Source organism: Heliangelus exortis, chromosome 4 (assembly GCF_036169615.1).
Source record: "Heliangelus exortis chromosome 4, bHelExo1.hap1, whole genome shotgun sequence".
Taxonomy (NCBI): domain Eukaryota; kingdom Metazoa; phylum Chordata; class Aves; order Apodiformes; family Trochilidae; genus Heliangelus; species Heliangelus exortis.
This window is the reverse complement of record NC_092425.1, coordinates 41,309,907-41,332,665: the sequence shown is the minus strand read 5'-3', so window position 1 is coordinate 41,332,665 and position 22,759 is coordinate 41,309,907. Positions and strand designations below refer to the sequence as shown.

General features: G+C 46.9%; 3 protein-coding genes across 6 annotated transcripts in view; 1 reads left to right on the top strand and 2 right to left on the bottom strand.

Annotated features, from left to right (window-relative positions):
• TADA2B (transcriptional adaptor 2B) overlaps positions 1-7,582 on the bottom strand; it is a 67,508-nt gene extending 59,926 nt beyond the window's left edge. The window contains exons 1-2 of one of the 2 annotated variants that reach the window (XR_011725875.1): positions 7,212-7,582; positions 3,154-4,961 (exon numbers count right to left, since the gene is read on the bottom strand). Coding sequence is in view for 1 of the 2 variants with exons in the window: in XM_071744023.1 (XP_071600124.1) it covers positions 3,969-4,961; positions 7,212-7,481 (1,263 nt within the window). In the remaining variant the exon portion in view is untranslated. Of the gene's footprint in view, positions 1-360; positions 4,962-7,211 lie in introns of those variants that run through there. The other variant, XM_071744023.1, reaches the window with a different exon arrangement.
• A 299-nt stretch (positions 7,583-7,881) lies between these two features.
• On the top strand, positions 7,882-11,299 carry CFAP184 (cilia and flagella associated protein 184). Its single transcript, XM_071744288.1, has 2 exons — positions 7,882-9,237; positions 10,700-11,299. Exons 1-2 carry the CDS (start codon positions 7,882-7,884, stop codon positions 11,279-11,281), a joined length of 1,938 nt encoding a protein of 645 aa, XP_071600389.1. The 3' UTR covers positions 11,282-11,299.
• A 2,220-nt stretch (positions 11,300-13,519) lies between these two features.
• TBC1D14 (TBC1 domain family member 14) overlaps positions 13,520-22,759 on the bottom strand; it is a 58,985-nt gene continuing 49,745 nt past the window's right edge. For all 3 annotated transcript variants that reach the window (XM_071744020.1, XM_071744022.1, XM_071744021.1), the window contains 2 exons: positions 18,756-19,014; positions 13,520-16,848 (listed from right to left, as the gene is read on the bottom strand). In XM_071744020.1, coding sequence (XP_071600121.1) covers positions 16,783-16,848; positions 18,756-19,014 — 325 coding nt within the window. In that variant the 3' untranslated portion in view covers positions 13,520-16,782. The remainder of the gene's footprint in view (positions 16,849-18,755; positions 19,015-22,759) is intronic.

The following is a 22,759-nucleotide window of genomic DNA, read 5'->3' as shown; positions in this document are numbered from 1 at the left end:
TTGGGTGTTCTTAAACACAAATTATCAGTAAATGCTCAGCACAAGACTTAAATGTAACATCTGTAAAGCTGAGTGAATAATAACTCTCTCCTTTTAAGTAGTTCCTGTTGCTCAGCCCTTTCAGTCTTTCCTGAGAGCTCAAACCACCTGTGCCACCCAGCAGAAAAGCAGCACTGAAGCCACCAAAGAACCAAGAAGCCAAATTTCAGCCTGACAACCAACCCCACCTCTGCTACAGCCACCTCATGAACACCTCTCCACCCCTCACTGAGCTCAAACCCCTCTCCATTTATTCCTGCCAAGACCTCAGGCATTCCCCTCCTCACACAGCCTGAGCTGCCATGGAATCAGTCATGGAAAGAAACTTTCATACAAGTTTATTTACCAATATACAATGCAAAAAAACCTAGCAAAATGCTGAGTGTGCACAACATCAGTTAAGTTTTACAGGGTTCCAGCACAGGCAGTGGTGTGTCTGGCACAGCTGCACCAGTACAAACCAGTGCAACATTCCCTTGCAGGAAGCAGCTGAGGAGCAGGACAGGCTCACCAGGTGCCTTCCTTCACAGTATTCATGTGTCATCACTTAAGAGCAACTGGGGCACATGCAAAAAAAAAAGAAAAAAAAAAAAGAAAAAAAAAGAAAAAAAAAAAAAAGAAAAAAAAAAGAAAAAAAACCAAACAATAACAAACCCAAAAAACCACTTTGCAAGAAGAGAGAATAAATCAAAAGGCTAAGGAGAGCTCTTAGAGGGAAGAAATTCGATGCAGCCACCACACTGGGTGCTTCCTGGGTGTGGTTTAAATGGTCCAAAGCCTCCTGCAAACCTCCTGCAGCTGCTCCCAGGGATGCAGCAGAGGTTCTGAACCCAAACTGCTCACTCACAAGCCCCTTCTGCACTGGCTGGGGCAGAGGGACTGGAGGTGATGCTCCCCTCTCAACTACTGAGCAAATCTTCCTGTAGGACATGGCTGGGACTGGGCTGCTCCCAGTAAACACCAGCATGAAACCAGACTGACTGCTGCCTGGAGCAGGAGGTCAGGGTTTGGGACAGCTTATTTTTTCATAGCTTATATCAGTGCTGTTAAGACAGATACTACCAATAGCTCAAAAATCAGAAAAGTCAAAAGCATTAAGCAAACACACCACCTTCTCAATAGCAACATGAAGGCTGTTTGTACAGTAAAGGAAGCACTTCCAGATCAGCACAAGGTACAAGTTGAAGAGCTCTTAGCTGTGTTGTTTTTTTGTTTGTTCTTGTTTGTTTTTTCCAGCCCCTTCAGCACAGAAGAAAAGCAGCACAGCTCTAGGAAGTTGCTGGATGAAGACAACTGCATCTCAGCTTAAACAGCTAAACCAAACCAGCAGCTTATAACAAAGGAATGCTTGGACTAAATGAGTTCCATCTGAAAACATGGAACAGCAGCATCCTCTAGTGCAAGTCACCTTTAAAATAAAAAGCAAAGCACAGCTGACAGTGAGACATTGCTTCTGGGGAAGCCCTTCCCAAGGGACAAGGGATTTGCTACAGCAAACATTTACAACCTGGAATTTGCTAGCAAGTAGAAAATAAATATTGATATCCATATTTCATACATTAAAAATACTTTATTTTACATTCACTCTGATGTTCAATAAGTTATGTCTAGCACCAAAGAAACATTTTGGAGGGGTGCTGAGGAATTAAGGAGCTGTGAAGTGTAAATGCAGAGTCCACTTCACCATTTAAATGACTCATTGGTGCCTAGGGGGTTTTTTTTTTTCATGATGGGCTTTAGACTATTGCTTCAGTTAGACTTGGACGTGCCAAAACACTGTAGAAATATAAAAATCTGATTTGAGAAAAATAAAACAAAACAAAACATAAACCAATTCTTTTAAACTCCCAGCTATGTGCAGAGCTGAGGCTCCAGAACGGTGTCAGTCCTGGTGTGCATGATGATGGCAGTTTGGTAACAAATTACAGGAAGAACCAAATTGCATAACTACAATACTAGAAAAAAAGGCTGAGCTTGCTTCCCACAAGGCTAGGACAGAATATAACCAAGGTTTTACACCTGATGAACTTGGGTGGTGTTTGTATGTGCGTATAGGGGTGGAAATGGTTCTTAAAGCTACTCAGCACGTTGCAGTCAGGGCCACTGCTGCTGAGGAGAGACAGTTCTGTCTCCAGGATTCCACAAAAAGTCACTTACAGGTAAGCCAAACCAAGTATTCCATCCAAGAGGACATAGCCCTTACCTTTTTTTTTTTTTTTTTTGGAAGGGATGTTAACATCACAAGCTCAAAAAGAAAAAGGCACTAGAGTTTTGGTTCTTTCTTCCTTAGAAATGCTGGCATTTTAATTGTACCCTTTTATTCCAAACTCACTGGCATCACTATTTTGGTAATGCTGGAGAGGTTAAGTAAAACCCAGTTCTGAGCAGCATCCTTCTCCCAGATGCAGGATTAATAATGGTTTAGGATTTCTGTGGTATCCTCACTGACTACAGCCCAAACCATCACACCAGGATGACATCTCCAGTGCCTGCACTCCACAACACCCATCCACCTGGCCTCCAGCCACAGCCTCCTGCTCTGGACACCACCAGGAGAGAGGTTTAGGCACAAGGAACACTGTGACATCTTCAATGTGCAACCACCACTTCTTGCTCATTTGTTAAATGCAGCACAGGAATTTAAGGATGAAATGTGCGTTAAAAAAAATAAAAAAAGAAAAATCTTTCCTAGTCTTCCTCCTCTGACACTTCTCCCTTAACCAGAAGATCCTGCTGATGGATCAGGTGTTTCTGCTAGGTGCCCATGTCAGTAATTTCAGGGTGTTTACTCTGGGACCTTTCAAGGTGTCTGCAATTACAGCCCTGCAATGGCTTCATGTACAGCTCAGCAGCACACCAGCTGTGCATCCTGACCTCATCTGTGCTCCTTCTTGTGGTCTTCAAAAAAAACAACTTTAGTGATCACTCTCAGTTTGAAAATCTCACTCCCTTCCCCTCTTCCCCCCAATCAAACTCAGAAGGCAGCAGCTCTTCAGCCCACACCAGCTCAGAAGTTTCAGATACCATGGAAGAGGCTCCCTGCACAAGAGGAAACGGGGATTTAGCTGCCTGAGGTTCCCAGCCACAAGACAACTCACTGGTTTTTTACTAAACCCCATTTCTGGCCCAAATCAGCCACTTTTCACTAGTGCTGACCCCTGCTCTGGGACAGAGCACCACATCTGCAACTCTGCTAGAATTATTTAACACTGAGGCTTCAGTGAGGTGCCTTTCAGCACAGACTTAAAGCTGTGTCTGGATCAGCTGGGTGTCAAGGGAGCTCTTTAAGAACCCTTTCCACAGCACAAGCACCTGAAGGCATCTCACCTACCACATTTCTTTCCTTCCACACCCTGCCATGGCTTGTCCCTCCTGTGCTCTCCACAGAAACCCTTACCCCAGCACCTTGGCTGCAGTTCCTAAGGAAGATGTTCTGAGAGCTTAGCAAGGGTCACAAAAATCCCTGCTCGCCGTGCTCCTGAGCTCAGGGCTTCTGTAAGCTTCACTTTGCTGCCAGCATTACACCAAAAAGGAAAACAAACCCCACAAAACAAAGGGAGAAGAAAGTTTTCAGCAAATTAAAACTCTCTCACCTTCGATGAAAAGCAAGGATTACACTGATACTCAGTTGTCCAAGAGTAGAAGTAGCTACTCAGGGACTACTGGACGCGGGTTCACGTGGAAGAAATCTGTTGCAATCATGTACCAAAAAGCAGTGAAATTCCACTGGAGGAGTTTCACAAAGAAGTGTTTCCCATGATCCAAAAGTCTGTTTGAACTGGGGAACATGAATACTGTGGGGGTTTACAGATTTCCTTTTTGCTTTTGTTGCAGTGCCATAATTTCTGGATCTTTGGGGAGGGAAGGAAAAGTAACAGAGTCCTCGAGGCCACCCCGTGCCTCCGCTCTGTGGGTTTTGAAGCCGAGTTTCATGAAGCATCCCTGGATATCCAACCACTTTCTGTTAGAAAGTTTAAAATCCTTTTCTTCAGTACCTTATCTAGGTAACTGGGGAGGCGACTCTTGGAAGGAATTCCCTGTCTCTTTTGGAGGTGGTCTTTAATGATGATGGTTTTGACAGTCACGTAACGTGCCGGGCTCAGGTTCAGGGAGCTGCAGAGAACCTTTTCCCTGTCCGACAGCAGCTCGAAGCCAGGCAGGTTCTCAATGGCAGCAAATTCCCCTTCTTTACCATCTTCCTTCCCTCTCTTGGAGCTGGCTATGTTCTTGTTCTCCTTCCTCTTTTCCCTCTTGTGCCTGGCCGCCTCGTACTCCGCCGACTCCTCCATTTTGGTGATCCCGTTCCGCCGGTACCGCTGCAGCTCCCGGATCTTGGCTCGGAGGATCCTCTCCTTGTGCATGTTCTCGAAGAAGTCTTCAAACTCCTTGCAAGACATGAACTGGTAGAGAGGCCTCAACTTCAGCCTCAGCTCCTTCTCCTCCTTGGTGATCTTCCGTTTCGGGGTTTTCTCCTTGTCCTTCTTATCCTTCCCCAGGAAGGCGGGCACCAAGTTGTAGTCCCGGGCGATGTTCTTCCTCCGCTGCCTCTCCTTCAGCTTCCTCACGTACATGTCCACGTGAGCCCTTTTCAACTCGATCTCCACGTCGTCGTCGTCGTAGTTGACAGAGAGGCCGCTGATCAGGGTCTCTGCATCTTGGTCGTACTCGATCTCGTAGTCGTCCCTCAGGGGCATGTAACCCAACTGCTGCTGCTCGGCCACCGAGATGTCCAGGGGTGGCAGGGGGGTGGTGAGGCTGGGGGACAAGGGGCCGCCGCTGGGACAGGTGTGATCTGTCACCCTGTTGGGGATGGTGTCAGGGATGCAGGCTTTGCCCAGGTTGCCGTGGATGTACATGCTGACGTAGTGCTCCATCACCTCCTGAGGGCTTCGGGATGCTCCCACGTGAGCAGCCATGTCCTCCTAAACAGAAAACAAGGAGTGGTGATGAGGTGATCCCCGTTACCTCTCCGGAGTGATGTCTGCTCCTGATTTCCCTGCTCCTCAGTTTCTCCAGTGTTTGCAGCCCAGATCCGTATCTGGGATAGGGAACACCAGGAACGTTCCTAAGGCGACCTGCGTCGCATCCTCTAGGCACAGAACACCACAGAGACACTGGATCCACGTGGTGATTCCCAAGAATCCATCACTGCCTGGAAAAGCCACCGTACCAGGGAGCTTTGCAAGTCCCAGATCACAAAGTTTTTTGGGTTCTGCTTGTTTACACTGAGGTACTTCCAGAGCAACGCAGAGAGAGATTTACACTGAGGCAGGATTTGCTCTTTCCCAGTTATTTAAGAACTAAAACAATCAATAAGCTTTAAACATTTTGGAAAGGAAAAACTTTGTGTGTAATGAAAGGAAAGAAAGAAAGAAACAAAAAAAGAGAACGGAGCGAGGAGGAGTGATGCTTTTTACTGCTTTTCCTTAACAACAATCCTGGAAGCACCTGACAGGGACAGCGAGCAACAAGTGTCCAGCTCTGACCTGGTGAAGGAGAAGCCCAAAGGCTGAGAAGAGGCAGAGAGGAGAGGGGTGACAGGGAGGGGGGGAAGGCACGGGGGGGAACTTCAGGCAGTGACAGCACCCAGCAGCCTTGAGAGCTCCTTGGACCAGCACGGAGCCCACCACAGCCCCACCATGGAGCCCACCACAGCCCCACCATGGAGCCCACCACAGCCCCACCATGGAGCCCACCACAGCCCCACCATGGAGCCCACCATGGGACCCATCACAGCCCCACCATGGAGCACACCATGGGACCCACCACAGCCCCACCACGGAGCACACCCCAAGCCCATCAGATCCTCACCACAGAGCCACCACATCCCTGGCACATAGCACACCCCAAGGCCCACATCCCCACCACAGAGCCCACCACATCCCCACCACAGAGCCCACCAGCTCCCCAGCACAGAGCCCACCAGCTCCCCAGCACAGAGCCCACCACATCCCCGCCAGATCCCATCACATCCCCGGCACAGAGCACAACCCAAAGCCCCCACATCACCCCCACCACGGAGCACACCACAGCTCTACCGTGGAGCGCACCCCAAACCCGCCACGGAACCCACCACATCCCCACCACATCTCCAGCACAGACACCCCAAAGCCCCCACGGAGCCCACCACAGATCCCCACCAGCTCCCCAGCATGGAGCCCACCACATCCCCGGCACAGACCTCACCCCAAAGCCCCCACAGAGCCCACCAGATCCCCGCCACAGAGCCCACCAGATCCCCGCCAGCTCCCCAGCACGGAGCCCACCACATCCCCACCCACATCCCCGGCACAGACCTTATCCCAAGGCCCCCACGGAGCCCACCACACCCCCACCACAGAACCCACCACAGAGCCCACCACATCCCCAGCACAGAGCGTACCCCAAGGCTGCCATGAACCCACATCACCCCCACCAGATCCCCACCACAGAGCCCACCACATCCCCGTGAGGTGACAGGTGCCCACGGACAGGGCACAGAGCCCACCACATCCCCGACACAGACCTCACCCAAAAGCCCCCACAGAGCCCCACCAGATCCCCCCCAGATCCCCACCACATCCCGGGCACAGACCTCACCCCAAAGCCCCCACGGAGCCCACCAGATCCCCACCAGCTCCACAGCACGGAGCCCACCACGTCCCCACCCACAACCCTGGCACAGACCTCACCCCAAAGCCCCCACGGAGCCCACCACACCCCCACCATAGAACCCACCACAGAACCCACCACATCCCCAGCACAGAGCGTACCCCAAGGCTGCCACGAACCCACATCACCCCCACCACAGATCCCCCCACATCCCCCCCGGTCCCCACCACATCCCCGGCACAGAGCGCACCCCAAAGCCCCCACGGAGCCCACCAGATCCCTGCCACAGAGCCCACCACATCCCCCCCCAGCTCCCCAGCACGGAGCCCCCCAGCTCCCCACCACATCCCCGACACAGACCTCACCCAAAAGCCCCCACAGAGCCCCACCACATCCCGGGCACAGACCTCACCCCAAAGCCCCCACGGAGCCCACCAGATCCCCACCAGCTCCCCAGCACGGAGCCCCCCATCTCCACACCAAGGCACAGACCTCCCCCCAAGCCCCGCACGGACCCCACCCCACCCCCCCCCGGTAGACACACCCCGCCGTGGGTCCGGTCAGGACCCCTCCGCCCTTACCCAGTTCCCGAAGCCGAACTGCTCGATGGCGTCCAGCAGCAGCTGCTCCTCCCGGCTGCTCCAGCCGCCCTCGGCCTCGGCTCCCCAGAGGGTGAAGCGGCCTCCGTCCACCAGCTGGTAGCCGTGCCATCGGCGGTGGGGCCCGATCTCGGCGCCGGCCGAGAAGCAGTCGGGGCAGAGCTCGATGTCGGCGCAGTCGGTGCAGCGGAAGCGCAGGGAGCTGACCTCGGCCAGGCAGTACACGCAGTACTTCTTCCCCAGTTCCGCCATCTTACCCCGCCCGCCCGCCCGCCCCGGCGGCACCGCGCACGCGCCGACACGCCCCCCCGGCGGGACGCGGCCAATGGCGGCGCGCCCGGTGGGCGGAGCCCCGGGGAGAGCGGCCAATGAGAAAGGAAAGATCGGCCCCCTCCTCTAGGAGCGCTGGCCAATGAGAGCGAAGAGCCCGAGCGCGGGGGGTATTAAAAGAAAGGCGCGGCTCGGATTGGCCGGTAGGGATTCCTCTGCCTTCCCCGCGGCCAATCGGAGGAGAGACTCGAAGCTGCGCCGTCGCTGAGTGGTGGTGAAGGGACAGGGGGCGTGGCCCAGCCGGAGGCACGGGGAGAGGGGCGGGGCCGTGGAGCCGGGTCCCGTTGCCCGGGCAACGCGGGAAGCGAGGAGCAGCCCCGGCATGGAGGAGGCGGCGGAGGGCGGGCCGGGGACCGACCAGCCAGGCATGGAGGGCACCGAGGGGACGGAGGAGCTGAGCACGGGTGCCCCGGGAGAGTCGCCGGGGCCCGGAGAGCCAGAAGGGTCCGGGGAGATGCAAGGGCCCGGGGATCCAGCGGAACCGGGGTCGGCTGTGCCGGCGGGGCCGAGACCTGAGGAATCGCCGGGGCCGGAGGTGCCGGGACCCGAGGAGAGGGAGCCGCCAGGGACCGAGGAGCCCGAGGAGATGAAGCCTCCGGAACCCGAGGAGCCCGAAGAGATGAAGCCTCCGGAACCCGAGGAGCCCGAGGAGATGAAGCCTCCGGAACCCGAGAAGCCCGAAGAGATGAAACCTCCGGAACCCGAGAAGGCCGAGGAGCTGAAGCCTCCGGGACCCGAGGAGCCCGAAGAGGTGAAGCCTCCGGGACCCGAGGAGCAGGAGTCCTGCGAGCCCGAGGAGATGAAGCCGCCTGGATCCGAGGAGCCCGAAGAGATGGAACCGCCAGGACCCCAGGAGCCAGAGGAACCGGGAGTGGGGGAGACGAAGCCGCCGGGGCCCGAGGAGCCGGCGCCCGAGGAGCTGTCGGAACCGAAGGTGGAGGAGGCTTCCTCGTCGTCCGGTACCGGTCCGGAGGACGCGGCGAGCGAGTCCCCTCCCGCGGCTGGGGCTGAAGTCCCCCCGGATGGATCCGAGGGGAGGAGCGGAGAGGAGGCGGAGAAGAAGAAGGAGGAGAAGGAGGAAGAAAAGGAGGAGGAGGAGGAAGAAGAGAAGAAGGAGGAGGAGGAAGAGAAGAAGAAGAAGGAGGAGGAGGAGAAGAAGAAGAAGAAGGAGGAGGAGAAGGAGGAGAAGGAGGAGGAGAAGAAGAAGAAGGAGGAGGAAGAGAAGAAGAAGGAGGAGGAAGAGGAGAGCGAATCGGTTCGTCTGGAGCGGGAGCAGCTGCTGGAGGAGCAGCGGGAGCTGGCGAGCGAACGGGAGCGGCTGCGCCAGGCCAGTGCCCGGCTTCAGATGAGGCTGCGGGAGCTGCTGAGGCTGCCGAGGGGCCGGGGACCTGCGAAGGGCGGCCCGGGCCAGGAGCTGTACGGCCAAACCCTGCTGAGGCTGCGGGAGGGCTGGGAGAGGAGGGAGAGGGAGGCGGGGATCTGCAGGGAGAGGGAGGAGAGCCGCAGGAGGGAGGCGGAGGAGCGGGAGGCCCGGGCTCGGGCTCTCTGGGATTCCTTCCAGGCCAGGAAAAAGGAGCTGAGCCTGCTCTGCATGGGCCGGGGGAGGAGGAGCGGAGGGATGGAGGTGCTGGAGCGCATCCTGGCCAAGGAGGAGGAGAAAGAACAGCGAGTGCGGGAGGTGAGGGTCGGGTTCCATCTCTCCCATCACTTCGGAACCCTCGTGTAAACATCCCCAGTGTCCCCACCACTTGGACAGAGCACTCGCATCCCTAAAAGCTGCTTTTTAAACAAGAGAAGCCATACAAGACTTTTCTCCCCTTAAAACTTAATCATCACTTACTTAACTCAGCAGTGCTGCTTCCATGGCAAGGCAGGAATTAAAAAAAAAATCCAAATTATTCTTTTATTTCTATTCTATTATTCTATTTCTATATTATTTTATTTCTATTCTATTTCTATTCTATTATTCTATTTCTATTATTCTATTTTATTTTTAATTTCATTTCTATTCTATTATTCTATTGTATTTCTATTTCTATTATTCTATTTTATTTTTATTTTAATTTTATTTCTGTTCTATTATTCTATTTCTATTGTTATTGTTTTATTTTTATTTCATTTTATTTCTATTCTATTTTTTAATTTTTATTTCATTATTCTTAAATTTTTATTTTATTCTATTTCTATTCTATTTCTATTTCTATTCTATTTCTATTATTCTATTTTTTCTTCTACTTTATTTCTATTCTATTATTCTATTTCTATTCTATTTTTTAATTTTTATTTTATTCTATTTTTTTATTTTATTTTATTTCTATTATTCTATTTCTATTCTATTTTTATTTTATTTTATTCCTATTCTATTCTATTCCTATTCTATTCTAATTGATTCCTATTCTAATTGATTCCTATTCTAATTGATTCCTATTCTATTCTATTTTATTCCTATTCTATTATTCTACTTTATTTCTATTATTCTACTTTATTTCTATTCTATCATTCTATAGAATTCTATTTCTATTCTATTATTCTATTTCTATTCTATTATTCTATTTCTATTCTATTATTCTATTTCTATTCTATTCTATTTTATTCCTATTCTAATTGATTCCTATTCTAATTGATTCCTATTCTAATTGATTCCTATTCCAATTGATTCCTATTCTATTCTATTTTATTCCTATTCTATTATTCTACTTTATTTCTATTATTCTACTCTATTTCTATCCTATTATTCTATAGAATTCTATTTCTATTCTATTATTCTATTTTTTAATTTTTATTTTATTATTCTATTTTTTAATTTTATTTCTATTCTATTATTCTATTTCTATTCCTATTCTAGTTGATTCCTATTCTAATTGATTCCTATTCTATTCTATTTTATTCCTAGTCTATTATTCTACTTTATTTCTATTATTCTACTTTACTTCTATTCTATTATTCTATAGAATTCTATTTCTATTCCATTATTCTATTTCTATTCCATTATTCTATTTCTATTCCATTATTCCATACTATTCCATTATTCCATACTATTCCATTATTCCATACTATTCCATTATTCCATACTATTCCATGATTCCATACTATTCCATGATTCCCTACTATTCTATTCTATTCCTTTGGATTTCCCCTAGGTCCGTGTGGAAAACATCAAGCTGAGTAACGAAATCCAGAGCCTGGAAACCCTCTGGAAAGCTCAGGGGGAGCTCTCAGAGAACCAGCACGTTATGGACCTGGAGAACATGAAGAAAGAGAACCAGAGACACAGCGAGAAGATCGACGAGCTCAGTGACCAAATCCTGAGGCTCAAAAAAAAACTCTCAGACACAGTCAACGTCCTCAGCCAGTTCAGGGAGAAACTCCAGTTTGTGGAGGCTGAAAACGAGGGCAGAAAAGCTGAGCTGATGGGCATCGAGACCACCTTGGCAGAGAAAAGAGAGATTCTGAGCAAAACCAGGCAGAGCAGAGAGAGGCTGAGGAGGGAGAACCTGGAACTGCAGCGGAGGTGTGGCTTGCTGGGGAAGGAGGTTCTGCTCCGGGACCTGGAGGCAAAGGTGGATGCTGCAGAAGTGCTGAGTCAGCAGCTGGAAGCAGTGAAAAGTCACCATGCTGGGCTGATCCTCTCCTGTAGGGAGCTTCGGGATAAAATAAAGCAAGCCAATGCCTCTTTGCTTGCTGGAGATGACTGCAGGAAAGAAGGCACAAAAAAGAAATAAACCAAGGACTGCTCTGCAGCTCTGGTATTTAATATGCTTTTTTTTTTTTTCCCCCCTAAGGCCTGAGGAATACATGAGAGACTCCTCAGAAAGCCATTTCTTTGAGTTTTGCATTTGGGGAGAGTTTTGCATTTGGGGAAGAACAACACGATGTCCCAGTACAGGTTGGGGGCTGAGCTGCTGGAGAGCAGTGTAGGTGAAAGAGACCTGGGGGTCCTGGTAGACAAGAAGATGCCCATGAGCCAGCAATGTGCCCTTGTGGCCAAGAAGGCCAATGGCATCCTGGGGTGCATTAGAAAGGGTGTGGTTAGGAGGTCAAGAGAGGTTCTCCTCCCCCTCTATTCTGCATTGGTGAGGCCACACCTGGAGTATTGTGTCCAGTTCTGGGCCCCTCAGTTCAAGAAGGACAGGGAAGTGCTTGAAAGAGTCCAGTGCAGAGCTACTGAGATGATTAAGGGAGTGGAACATCTCCCTTATGAGGAAAGGCTGAGGGAGCTGGGGCTCTTTAGTTTGGAGAAAAGGAGACTGAGGGGTGACCTCATCAATGTTTTCAAATATGTAAGGGGTGAGTGTCAGGGAGATGGAGTTAGGCTTTTCTCAGTGGTGACCAGTGATAGGACAAGGGGTAATGGGTGTAAATTGGAGCATAGGAGGTTCAAGTTGAAAATCAGAAAAAATTTTTTTACTGTAAGGGTGACAGAGCCCTGGAACAGGCTGCCCAGGGGGGTTGTGGAGTCTCCTTCACTGGAGACATTCAAAACCCCCCTGGACACGTTCCTAGGGGATGTACTCTAGGGGGCCCTGCTCTGGCAGGGGGGGTTGGACTAGATGATCTTTCCAGGTCCCTTCCAACCCCTAGGATTCTAGGATTCTATGATTCTATGATTTCTCAGGGATGTGTCAGTATTGTGCATGCACTGAGCATATTGTGGGTGGAACATCAGACATGTGCCTGTCTGTAACAAAAAAAAAACAACCCAAAAAACAGCACTTCTGGGGCCTCTTACAGACCAGCAACAGATGTTACCTCATCAAACCTAATGTTACCTCATCAATCCTACCCACCTAATTGTTCATTTCCAAGTCTGATACTTTGCTTAGACAGACAGCAATCTTCAGTCCCATGTTTTAGTAGTCAAAGTTTGATATTAAAGGCCCAGATTTAGGTGTTCAGTGACTAATTTTGCAGGAAAGAAGCCACATCCCAGTAGAATCTTTTAGTTTTTCCACCCACAGCTGGGACTGCACCCAGTGGGACCATGGTGCAGAGCTCTATTTGGTTCTAGTTGCAAAGTATGTTGGACAAGCACAGAGTACACAAATTGCAGAAGGATTTTGCATGAGGATAAGAAGACAAATTAATGTAAAAACCCTTCTAGGAATGGTTTACACCTTCCTTTTAAATCATCTCTGAACTACATTTTCTGAATTGCCTGGATATTCCAGAGCCAAACCATAATTACTACTGAAGGCTTCAAGCTTGTTCTTATGCCACAGTGAAAGATCATTAATTTCTCACTCTCACTGCCCTCATGCAGTAGCAATTCAGTTATTTTAAGTTCTTTATAGTTTTTCAAAACTACTGCACAGTGGAGCAGTGCAGGCTCTTCTCCTGCATACAACTCAAGGACTCTTTTTGTCTCCAGTAGCTCAGGCACTCTCCCTGAAGAGACATCACACATAAATAATACTCAAAAACCTTCCAGGCAGCATCAGCAGATCTGCCTCCAGCTGCTGGTTCTGGAGAGGGTAACTGCCAACCACTAAAAAAAAACCCCAAACCTCAATCAGTACCTTTCATCTGAAGCCTCAAGACCAAAAATAAGGTCTTCTTCCACCCAAAGAGTGGCACCCAACACAGCTTCAAACAGTTTTCATCAATAATTCTGGATGACCAGCAGTCCATCTCCCTGAGAAGTTCTTTTACCTCTTTTTCACTGCTTACAAATTCCTGCCAGGACAAATTTCCCACTGGTTGCTGGTTGTGGCTTAGAACATACCAAACTTTTACTTTCTCTTCTCCTCCCTTGAACTGTCTACAGCTGTTGTTTTGTGGTGTGCAAGAAGCTCATCTTAGATCTCTCTCATTTCTCTGTCTTGATAGCTGGAGAAGGCAAAAATTTAAGGTGCAAATGAAGCTGATTGTATTTTCCTTGTATTTCTACTTGCTACAGGAGCCTGTGAAGAAAGAGACAAGACTTCAATTTTTCATTTCTTAATTATCCAGACAAGAGGTGATTAAGGTAACTTTACATGACTTTATTTAACAAAACCATGTATTTACAGGTGAAAAAAGTTCCAGGTAGATACACAGATCTAAACAAAACAAACTTAGTAGCTACATAAACCCAATTTAAACGTGATGTACAGGAGATGTGTCAACAGCTCTCTGTATGTCATTCTAGTTAAACATTCAAAAAGAAGCTGTTGCAAGGTACCTTTTTGGGGTTTTTTTCCCCCCAAAATGAAATTCTTTACCAGATGAAACAACGTTAATGATTGATTGCTGACTGAAGTTGCTTTATCATAAAGTGCAGGTTGTACAGAATTCCAAACCTGGCTGAAGCTCTCTGGTTCCTCTGATCTGCTGCATGGATGGTGGGAGCTGCAGCTTTTTGATGTATTGCAGCATTTTTCTATTTTTCCTTAAGCCAGTGAAGAAAATAAAGTTTGCTTGAAGGGGAAGCTTGCTCCACAAAGGAAAATCTCATGCACCTTGTTACAGATACTCTCAAGCACCTGAACAAGAAAATTGTCAAAATCCCTGAATATTAAGATTTTTTAGTAGCTAATTAAAGAGATTTTATGCTCCAAGAACTTAAAAAGCTCAGTGGCAAGTAATTCTATGCCCTTTCTACTCATCTCTGGTCTTACCAAAATTCAAGCATCACCTTCAAATCAAGTTATTGAGAAGTGGAAACAACTGCATCTTTAGGCAGGTTATTTACTTTCTTTTTTTTTTTTTTTTTTCCCAAATGCATTTTGTTTGAAACCAAACTGTGCAAAGCTCCTTATTGCATTGCTTTTCTTCATTAAAGAACAGACCTTTATATACACAGAGCAATCATTTAGAAAATATATACATCTTCTAAGAACAGAAAAGATCAAATCACAGAACCAAATAATTACAGTTGCAGGTAACAAACAGTGCACAAGGGTTGCAGCAGGCCTTTTCCCCACAACTATGTCCATTTTCACTCTTACATTCAACATCATACTGAGAAGAGAAAAAGGAGAAGAGGCTGTCAATGGCTACAAAAATAGCTACTGGCTAGAGAACATGTGTTAACCAGACAAATGAGCCAGGCTTGTAGACTTGGTTTAAAAGGAAACACAAACCCAGTTGTAGTGAAGACTTAAAAAGCCAGTTACAGTACCACCTAAAATTGTCTACTGAGGAAAAAGTGTGTTTAATAAACCACTTCAAAGCATAGTGCAAATGTTTTCAGATGGCAGGCCTCTCGTATCCTTCATGGAAAGGCATATTTGTTGTAGTAGTAGAAAAAGTAATATTAAAAAACCACTTACTGACCTTCCAAGCTTTCTATTGCACTTCAAAGCAACGTCACAACCAAGTACTGAAGGGCCAAAGCTATCCCAAATTCTGGGAGAACTAGCACATCTTTTCTATCAACATCTTGATGTCTGTTTTCAGTAAGTGATGACCTAGAAGTCTGGTGGAGGAATGAAGATGTCCAAGAGAAAAACACAGCCATGATGCCAGGTACACAAAGTGGACAGGAAAAGAGGCCAATGAGGTATCTGACTTGAGAGCTGCAAAATTTGCATTACACATCTTCTAAAAAGTGACTGTGAGTCCTCACTTACCAGGGAATCTTCCTTTTTTTTTTTAATATTGCAGTCCAACTAACCCTTGCAGAAACAAGGTTTGTACTAAAGGACAGTATTTTATGTCTCACAGTCCTTGATGCTCTATGTGGAGCTGAGCAGCGTGCAACTACTATTCTCTTTTTTTTTATTTTATTCAGACAATGCCAAAATAATCAGCCTTAACCAGAGAGAAGAGCAGTGGGGAACCAGTTACCACACAGCTAGAGGATTCAGTAACACCTGTTTACACTTAATGCAAATATTGCTTCAGTTAATTTCCCTTTTCAAGCTGGTCATTATTTAAACACCAGCTCTGACATGACAGAGATTCCTGTAAATCAGAGGCACTCAGGATTTACAGCTCAACATTCACCTGAGTGCAGAGGGGATCTCAGCTGCAGAACAGCATCAAACCACCACACTTTGCCCTCTCTTGCTCCCAAGTGTTACAGGCTGGATAAAATGCTAGGAAATGGCAGCTTGTACTCACCCTGATGGTATTAATCTGGCCCAGTAAATTTCTCCTCCTTGTCATGACACAGAGATCAGCTCCATGTAACATTTTCCCTCTGTGGCAGCAGCACCTCCAGGAGATGCCCCAGAACCTTTCCAGCAGCAAAGCTGCCTTAACACCATTTCTCCCCTACACCCTTCTTCCAGTTTTTGCCAGTGAGCAGAGCTGGGTTTAAAGTAATGATAAACTGAGAAATGGAGAAAAGGAATTTTTTTTTTATCTGCTCAGCCCACAGCTTCATCAGCGTGGCTGGAGTTGGCAAGAACACCCTGAAATGGCACAGCCCCAGGGGAGGGAGACATGGACACAAACATTTAGTAAAATATATTTAGTAGAGCCTGGCTTTAAAGAGAGGACAGAGAGTACAGCTGGGAGGTGATGCCAGCTTAATACCAGAAACCCCCAGGGTGAGTTTGGAATCCAAGTCTGATTAAGAGAACTTTTTCATTATGCATCCAGACTGGAAAGACAAATTTCCAAAGCATCTTGAAGAATAATTGGTTTTTGCACTTCTAGCATGAATTCTCTCCCAAGTTTACTTTCCACTTCACTTCTTATTACAGAATGGAATGTGGTTCTATGTCTACATGATTTCTTTGGTAAATGGGACCCACAGCCTAGAAAACATGAAGCATTTCTAGAGAAATGGTCCTTGTATCATTGAACTATAAATTCCAGCACCAGTTATTTAAAATCCAGATCCAGCTATGGGTATGGGAAACATATCCTGCCTAAGAATGAAACCATGGAGCAGCTTTCAAAGCAACCAACATTGCTGAATGCCCACTTGTTTTAAATCATGGAAGAAAAACACCACTGAAAAAAAAATCCCTGTAATGTTGTTTACTTTCCCTGCCCTCTTCAGAAGGACAGAACATGTAATGCTGTCCACAACAAACACTCACTCCAAGAGAAGTTTAAGACTAAGCCTAGGTTTCAGCTCTAAGGGCTTTATTCCAAAATTTCCTGACTTCCTTTGGTTTGTTTTTTTCCCCTCCCTCTCTTTTTGATTCTCTCCCCTTTTTGCTTATCCTACTACTGAACAAAACTCTTGAAATAACACTTTGATTTACAGGCTCATCCATGCCAAAGAGTACTCAGTACTTTTGCCACTGTAGCTCTTTTCTCCCAGGAGTGACTGGAGGCAAGAAGAGGTTCAACGTTTGAGGGAAGGGCTTCCTTTCTCCATTTCCCGGTTATCCTTCTGCAGAGCAGCCAGGATCTGGACATTGCAAAGAAGGAAAAAGAAAAAAAAAAAGCATTCTATTTAATAAGTGACTCAATTAAAAGAGTTTTTCATTTAATTATCCCCGAGCAATACTATTTTAACTATTAAATGCAACCAAATTTAAATAACCTCTCTGTGGATCTCTCGTAACTTTTGTGGCACGGGAGCTACAAATGGATTTAACAAAGATTTAAACTCAGTCTCTCCCCAACACACACTTCTGGAGTGAGATCTGCACCCAGATTATGAAAGTCTGGCACAATTAAAGGATGCTGGCTGAGGGGAAGCTGCAACTGAAGAGCTACAGTGGATGGTTTAGTGGTTAGGGGCTGTAAGGTTTGACTCCATGATCTTAGAGGTCTTTTCCAACCTTGATTCCATGCTTCTAGGATTCTCAGGACTGCCTAAAAACTGCAGCAAGTGAACAGCCTGAGCAGTGAGATATCATCTGAGAGTTCAAACCCAAATTACCCCAGCACTGAGTGGTGCTTCTCTAGAGCACATCACTGCCTCCAGCTCTGCTTATGTCTTTTTTGGAAGCAAAAAGTCTGAGAGGGGATCCTCATCCCAAGTGCCATGGAGTACATGTCACCTGCTGTCCAGGATCATGGCTTCACAATTTCCCCACTCAGGTGACACCATTTTTCTGGAATTTAGTTGGAATAAGTGATGAAACTACACTTTTGGAAGCAAAGGCCTCAGTGCTGGATTCCAGTAAAGAAGACAAGAGTTGTAGGCACTTCATTACAGCCCCGAAGTAGAAAAAATGGATCCCCTAGGATATTAAGACAATGACTGCATGATCATAGAATCCTAGGATAATTTGGGTTGGAAGGGACCTCTCCAGGTCACCCAGTCCAACCCCTGCAGTATCAGGGACACCTCACCCAGATCAGGTTGCTCAGAGCCTCCTCAAGCCTCACCTTGAACATCTCCAGGGATGAGGCCTCAACCCCCTCCCTGGGCAACCTGAGCCATGGTTCCAGTGCCCTCGTGGGACAGAACTTGTTCCTGACATCCAGTCTAATCCACTCTTCTCTAATTTAAAACCGTTGCCCCTCATCCCATCACTCCAGGTCCCTCTCAGCCTTCCTGCAGCCCCTTCAGACACTGGAAGGTCACTGTTAGGTCTCCCCACAGCCTTCTCTTCTCCAGGCTGAACACCCCCAGTTCTCTCAGCCTTTTTTCACAGGAGAGGTGTTCCAGCTCCCTGAGCATTTTCCTATCCCTCCCCTGGACCTGCTCCATCAGGTCCATGTCCTTCCTGTGTTGAGGGCTCCAGAGCTGGATGCAGCCCTCCAGGTACCAGAGCAAAGTGTCAGAGTCACCTCTCTATGATCATGTGCACTGAAAAATTTTCATCTTCTCCAAAAGAGTGGATTTCTGCTTTTAGATATCAAGTTGTAATGCTGCTAGCAGCCTTTGTTATTATATATATTATCATGGCCACATGATACTTCACCAACTCCACCCAACATTTCAATTTTGACTGAGGTCTTCCTCTCCAGGGAAGATAAATCTCAGGGAACCCACTCACCTAAGTGTATACTAAAAGCATGGAGTGAGCTGCATTGCCCTGCCCACCTGGGCCACCTTGGGCCTAGGTTTAGGTTGGACATTAGGAAGAAATTCTTTAATTTGAGGGTGCTGAGCCCCTGTCCCAGGTTGCCCAAGGAAGCTGTGGCTGCCCCATCCCTGGCAGTGTCCAAGTCCAGGTTGGATGGGGCTTGGAGCAACCTGGGCTGGTGGGAGGTGTCCCTGCCCATGCAGGGGGTTGGGACTGGATGAGCTTTAAGGTCCCTTCCAACCCAAATCATTCCACTGCTAAGAGTGCTTCTAGGTGTTGCCAACCCCTGTTCTCAGTGTCATCCCCTGCTCTCCAAGACCAACACCCTCTTTACCTGAGCCCACTTTTTGTTTCTGCTTTGCATCTGAATGGTAGCAATAGATGTGAAGAATTCTTCTGAAGGCAAGTCCTCTGGTAGCTTTGTTAGAAACTGGGCTATATGAATGAAGTCCATTTTGGTCAAAATATCTTCAAAAAGTTTTAGTATTCCCAGGGCTGTACGGAACAGGAACTCTTCCCCATCACGGCAGAAGACGTCCCAGACACGACACGCCAGGTCCAGGGGCAAAGATTTGCTGTACAAGGTGAATATCCTGAAAAACAGAGGGAAATTTTAGAGTTACTGAGCAAGAAAGAAGCCTTGGATACTCAAGAGAAGCACACAGGCTCACTGTTACTTCAAAGCTTCTCAAACGCCTGTATCTCAGGACTTTTTGAGCTCAAGAGTACTTCTGTTATTGCTGCAGAGCACCAGAGGGATCTGCACACCAGTTTGAGGCTCCCAGTCTGGGGTTTCTGGGCTCCAAGTTCCCCTTTCTTGCATGGCAGCAGGAGAAACAACACACTGTGATGGATGTGGGATGGCCCATGAGGGCCACAAGTGGAATCAAAGGTGTATTTAATGATCACTTTAGAGCTGAGGACTGATAAATTTTGAGCTGCAAGAATATAAAGAGCTGAAGCTTAAGACCTACTGCAAAGGGCTTTTTATGGGTCAGATGAGGGAGATGTGTAGAATTAACCATGTTCCAGGCTTGACTGACTGGCAAAGTAGTAACAAGAGTTCTGGAGGAAAAGATCAGATTAAACTCAGGTGAGTTGAGAGAAACAGGGGAGATGTCCAGAGAGAATGCACTGAGAGCTGAGATGAAGTTGGGGTTGTTCAGCCTGGAGAAGAAGATGATCTGAGCTCACCTGGGAGCCACCTTCCAATATCTGAAGGGGCTACAAGAAAGCTGGAGGAGGGCTTTGGACATGGGGGTGGAGTGAGAGGACAAGGGGAAATGGTTTCAAAGTGGAAGAGGGGAGATTTAGGTTGGACATGAGGAAGAAATTCTTTATTTTGAGGGTGCTGAGCCCCTGTCCCAGGTTGCCCAAGGAAGCTGTGGCTGCCCCATCCCTGGCAGTGTCCAAGTCCAGGTTGGATGGGGCTTGGAGCAACCTGGGCTGGTGGGAGGTGTCCCTGCCCATGCAGGGGGTTGGCACTGGATGAGCTTTGAGGTCCCTTCCAACCCAACCCATTCCAAGATAAGATTGGTGCCTCAGCACACTTGAACAAATGTGATCCCTGAAAAGGTGCCAGCAGAAGCAAGAACCTCCTCCCAGTTATTAAAACTGCATTTTCATTGCCTGCCAGAGCTTTCTTCCCCAAAATGCTGACAGCTTTGCAGCCAGAAACAAGAAGATGCTCCCTACCCCCTCCTCTGCCCAACAGAGACAGAGCACTTACTTCTCATTGCCACTCACAGCACCAGAGAATTCAGCTTCCTGGAATCATGTTATGAGGGAAAGAAAGTTACAGGGATTTCTTTTTTTCCCCCACTCATCAATATTTAGAGAGCACATTTCTCCACGGATGCTCTGTGAAAAGACCTCTATAAAACTGCCAATAATTCTTTCTCCAGCAGAGGTCAGCAAAGCCTCAACTTTAAATAAAACCTTTCCACATGATTTGACACAACATTTCTTTTCAAATATGCTGAATCTCTTGGGTTAAGTCTCCTCTTAACCCCTCATTTTTTTTTAAGAAATTTGTGTTTATGTTTAAAAAATACAGTGGAACAGACGTGTACACACACACAAAGGTATAAAATGTGAGTGAAAATTCACAGCAAATCCTAATAATGAGGCTTTTCTGCAGTATCTGCTTTGTACAATACAGGATTATTAATTAAGTATCATCAAGTATTGGCTTCTCTAAATCAGCACACTTTAGAAAATGGGAAAATAAATGCATTTTACAAGCAGCAAGATGAAAAAAAAAACATTCACACAAGGTCAGGTGGCAAGTAAATTGCAGGTTTAGGATCCTTATGGTTTGGTTTTTTCCATTTTGTACATCTCATTGCCATGGTTTTATAACAAGTGGAAAACATTTCAATTCTGTTGTCCACAAAACTAGAGACAGAAAAATAAGCAAATAAGAGGTAGAGTCTGGGATGAAAAAGTCCCACTATTCTTCATATATGTATTTTACACACATAAATGTTTGAGACCAGCACAATAAAAGTCCCCTCTTTGGGTTATTCACTGATCACACCCTGCAGACTTTGTACACTGCTTCAGCATTCTTGTACATGCCACATAAAAAGGTTAAAAATCAGCTTAAAAATCCATTTTAAACAGAACAGTCTAATAGGAAGCAAATCAACCCAAGCCCTTTCCTGGTCACCAAGTAGCAGGCAAGCCCTCAGCCAGAAATAAATCCTGGTTAAAGATAAGTAATAATGCTTTTTTTTTTTTTTTTTTTAAATCTGCTTTAATTCACAAACTTATTATTCAGACCTAACCTGAATGACCCCTGGGTAGTCAATCTGCAAGTATGCAGAAAATTAACTGGCAGAGCTATTTATCAGAACTCTTTTTTTTGTAGGAAAAGGTTTCCTCACATCCAAAAAGCTGTCACATCAAATAAGGTATTTCACATTTCTTCTGAATTTGGAACTGAAAAGCCATTTGCAGGAAATCCCCAATTAGCTTTCATTAAGAGCAGCATGAATTAAATACATCAAGCCCTGAGAATGCAGACTGCACCCTACAGTAAGCACTGAAACCACAGGAGGAATCATTTCCTCCCTTCACACACCAAAAGGCATTTTTCCAGCAGACACTGGAGCTCCTGCCCTGAAACCCAGCTGGAATTTATTACAGCAGCTGCTAACTGGAACACTCCCAGTAGCACCAGTGCTTGCACATCAGCTGTTTTGCTGTGCTGCAGGATGGTTTTCTGTCTCCAGCTCTCCTTCAGCTCACTACAAGTCCCAGCTCACTAGCACAGAGATGTCCAGCACCAGAGTAACACAAATGCAGGCTACTGGCTGTTATCTGCTTGAAAGAAGGGAAAAAAATGAAGTACCAGATGCTCCTGCTCCTCCCAAACCTGCTTATGGTGAAAATATTCTTGGAGGTAGATGGATATTCTCTCTCTATTCTGCATTGGTGAGGCCACACCTGGAGTATTGTGTCCAGTTCTGGGCCCCTCAGTTCAAGAAGGACAGGGAAGTGCTTGAAAGAGTCCAGCACAGAGCTACTGAGATGATGAAGGGAGTGGAACATCTCCCTTATGAGGAAAGGCTGAGGGAGCTGGGTCTCTTTAGTTTGGAGAAAAGGAGACTGAGGGGTGACCTCATCAATGTTTTCAAATATGTAAGGGGTGAGTGTCAGGGAGATGGAGTTAGGCTTTTCTCAGTGGTGACCAGTGATAGGACAAGGGGTAATGGGTGTAAATTGGAGCATAGGAGGTTCAAGTTGAATATCAGAAAAAATTTTTTTACTGTAAGGGTGACGGAGCCCTGGAACAGGCTGCCCAGGGGGGTTGTGGAGTCTCCTTCACTGGAGACATTCAAAACCCCCCTGGACACGTTCCTAGGGGATGTACTCTAGGGGGCCCTGCTCTGGCAGGGGGGGTTGGACTAGATGATCTTTCGAGGTCCCTTCCAACCTCTAGGATTCTAGGATTCTATGATTCTATGGATAAAGTCCTGGCTGGTGAGCTACTCAGGGAAAGCATATGGCCAGAATGTCATCAAGGAAACTGCTACCATGACAATCGCAGCCTCTGTGCTTCCTTTCCTTTTTATCCTTAAAAAAATTACATTGTTTTAATTTACAAGTCTTCATAAATACTGTTAGAAACAGCCCTGAAAAGTTACATATATATAGATATATCTATATATATAGATATAGATATTCTTGCACTATTCTTTTCCCCTCTCTGTAACAGTACAAAAATATTTCTGTAACTTCTGAGTTCAGCAGTGGCAACTGAGGACCTAATTCACCTTTTAATCTTGTATCCTCCCTCCTTCATCCAATATTTAGTTGTTAATTTTTTGTATC

Excerpts from the sequence above, each read along its gene's own strand:
- CFAP184 (XM_071744288.1), top strand. The coding sequence starts at position 7,882 with ATGGAGGAGGCGGCGGAGGGCGGGCCGGGGACCGACCAGCCAGGCATG. Across the intron at positions 9,238-10,699 it reads AAGAACAGCGAGTGCGGGAG|GTCCGTGTGGAAAACATCAA; the intron begins GTGAGGGTCGGG and ends GATTTCCCCTAG.